The sequence below is a fragment of the Aptenodytes forsteri genome, unplaced genomic scaffold, assembly GCF_000699145.1.
Source record: "Aptenodytes forsteri isolate BGI_AS27 unplaced genomic scaffold, ASM69914v1 Scaffold147, whole genome shotgun sequence".
NCBI classification, from domain to species: Eukaryota; Metazoa; Chordata; class Aves; order Sphenisciformes; family Spheniscidae; genus Aptenodytes; species Aptenodytes forsteri.
In genome coordinates, this window is record NW_008795320.1 from 2,143,792 (window position 1) to 2,146,001 (window position 2,210).

The window sequence follows — 2,210 nt, forward strand, 5'->3', positions numbered from 1 at the left end:
CCTCAGGGTCGGGCCGCTTCCCCTTCGGGCCCGGGCAGCCGCGCGGGCCTCGCCGCCCCTGGGCTCCCCGATCCCGCTGCCCGCGGGGGGCTCCCCAGCCCGCCCTCGGCACGAAATCCCACCCCGGGTGACGGCCCCGGTGCTCGCGATGCAGCCGTGCTGCTTCGGGTCAGCGTTTGGCGTGAGTAAAGCGGTTTACGCTTCGCCAGGGGATCGCACCCGTCAGCCGGGAGGAAGCACTTAGCGCAGTCGCTACGCCCATGTAATACTTTCCGGCATTTACAAGGCAGCATCTGGAATTCAAGCAGAGGCTGCTCCTGGCACGGCCCCAGCAGAGAAGATCTTCTCCAGCGTCACCGGTTCCCACCTCCCCCCGTGTCACATCCCGTCACCTGCGCCTCCTCCGGGAGCCACCGCCGGCAGCCTCACCCAGACCGGCCCCAGGTGGTGCCCCTCCTGCCTGCAGGGATCAAAACATCCGCTCAACAAAACGAAACAAACATCCCAGAGCATGAAGGGCATCCTCCCAGCTTCTTTTTTTTTTTTTGGTAGTAACTACAAGTGCTTTGCACTCCCATACCTTCAGCCAGGCAGGCTGCTGCAGGCTGCTGCAGGCTGCCAACGTCAACCCCTGAAAACAGAGACTGCCTCAAGGATCTGAATGCTGCTGTGGTTCATCCTGGCGCTAAGTGCCAGCAGGCAGTAAAGAAATTGGCCACTAAAAAAATAATAAAAAGCTTTAATGTCTTACAGTAAACCAATTATTGCACAGTATAAATAATTAACACAGACAAGTTCAAATAAATAACACATGGTTCAACACGCATCTCTGTTCAAAAGCAAACTATGACCTCAGGGAACAGGGTTTGTCTCGTCTTGACCCGGTGCTCCACGTCCCAAATCATTATCGAATTCATAGCACTCTGCAGCTCCGCTTGAGAAGTCATCGCTCAGGTATGAGCTTTGATCTTCAAAGTCCGGACCACAGCAGCCAGAGGCAGTTGGGTAAACACCGAGCGAGGAGGCAGCAGGGACAGCTCATCGCCGGACAGCTCATCGCCTCACAGCTTGGCTGCTGGCAGAGACAGACCCCTCCCTCTGGCTCACAGCCCTTCCCAGTGAGGTTTGCTTCCCAGCCAGCCATTTCTCATCTGCTGTGCGTTTAAAACATTTCGCTTAATAAAATAACGCTTTATCTCACACTCCAGATCGGCCCCATATTTACCTGCGAGTCCTCACAGTAGTAGGTAGATAAGCATCACCCTCCAATGCACAGGTAGGTGTGAAACAAACCCAAAAGCAGAAACAAAGTTCCCTGCTGAAGCTGCATGACATGACATGGCCAGGGCTAGGACAAAACTGCAGGGTATCTGGAGGTCCAGCCCCACATTTACTTCGTTCTAGCTCATTTTTAATGGCTAACACTGCCCTACAGTTCACAGGCCTCCTTGCAAGTCCCCAGTTAACGCCTAAAAAAAGATTTACTAATGCCAGCTGGGTCAGAGGAACCGCGGCTGGGAGAGGCACAGCGGATAGGGACATCTCCAGCGCTGGAGGTGGCTGGGCACCTGTTGCACTCGGAACAAGGAAGGGAGCATGGAAATCGGGAATCTCTTGTCGGGCAGACCCGGGCTCTCCAGACAGCGCCTGACCAGCCCCCAGTGCTTGCCATCCAGCTTAGCGCTGGGGGCCGGAGCCCCCTTTGTGTAAACGGCTCTGCGCGGAGCGCTCACGGAAGTCAAAGTGGACGCAGTCAGCGTTGCTCCCACCCAGGTGTTACTCAACGGGCTTCACTTTTGCCACGAACAAGGCAGTGGCTTTTTTCAGGAACTCCTCCCGGCTCATGGAGGTGCTGAGCTTCCTCTCCTGCAGCGCCCGGTCCATGGCCAGGGCCAGGCCGTCTGGCCCCAGCTTCGAACCCGCCTCCAGGTAGTGGCTGGGGAGAGAGAAGTGGCCGGTGCCCAGCGCATCCTCCAGCGCCCGCAGCACGGCCTGGCAGACCCTCCCGTCAGCGGCGCCGGAGCCGCCATCCAGGACGCCGAAGAGCGCGTCCGCCTTGGCCGCGAACTCCAGCAGCACGAAGCAGGTGAGGACGCCGTAGCGGAAGATGTCGAAAGGCACGGCCTCGTGGTCGCGGCAGCGGACCCGCCCCAGCAGCGCCGCCGCCCCCCCCCCCGCTCCCCCCCCCCCCCCCCACACCCCCCCGCGCA

The 2,210-nt window shown here is 58.9% G+C and overlaps 1 protein-coding gene across 1 annotated transcript in view; it reads right to left on the reverse strand.

The window, feature by feature from the left end:
* Nucleotides 1–536: 536 nt before the first annotated feature.
* The window catches only part of TPGS1 (tubulin polyglutamylase complex subunit 1), a 3,256-nt gene continuing 1,582 nt past the window's right edge, over nucleotides 537–2,210 (reverse strand). Inside the window, exon 2 of the mRNA XM_009279909.1 lies at nucleotides 537–2,177. Coding sequence (XP_009278184.1) covers nucleotides 1,777–2,177 — 401 coding nt within the window. The 3' untranslated portion in view covers nucleotides 537–1,776. The remainder of the gene's footprint in view (nucleotides 2,178–2,210) is intronic.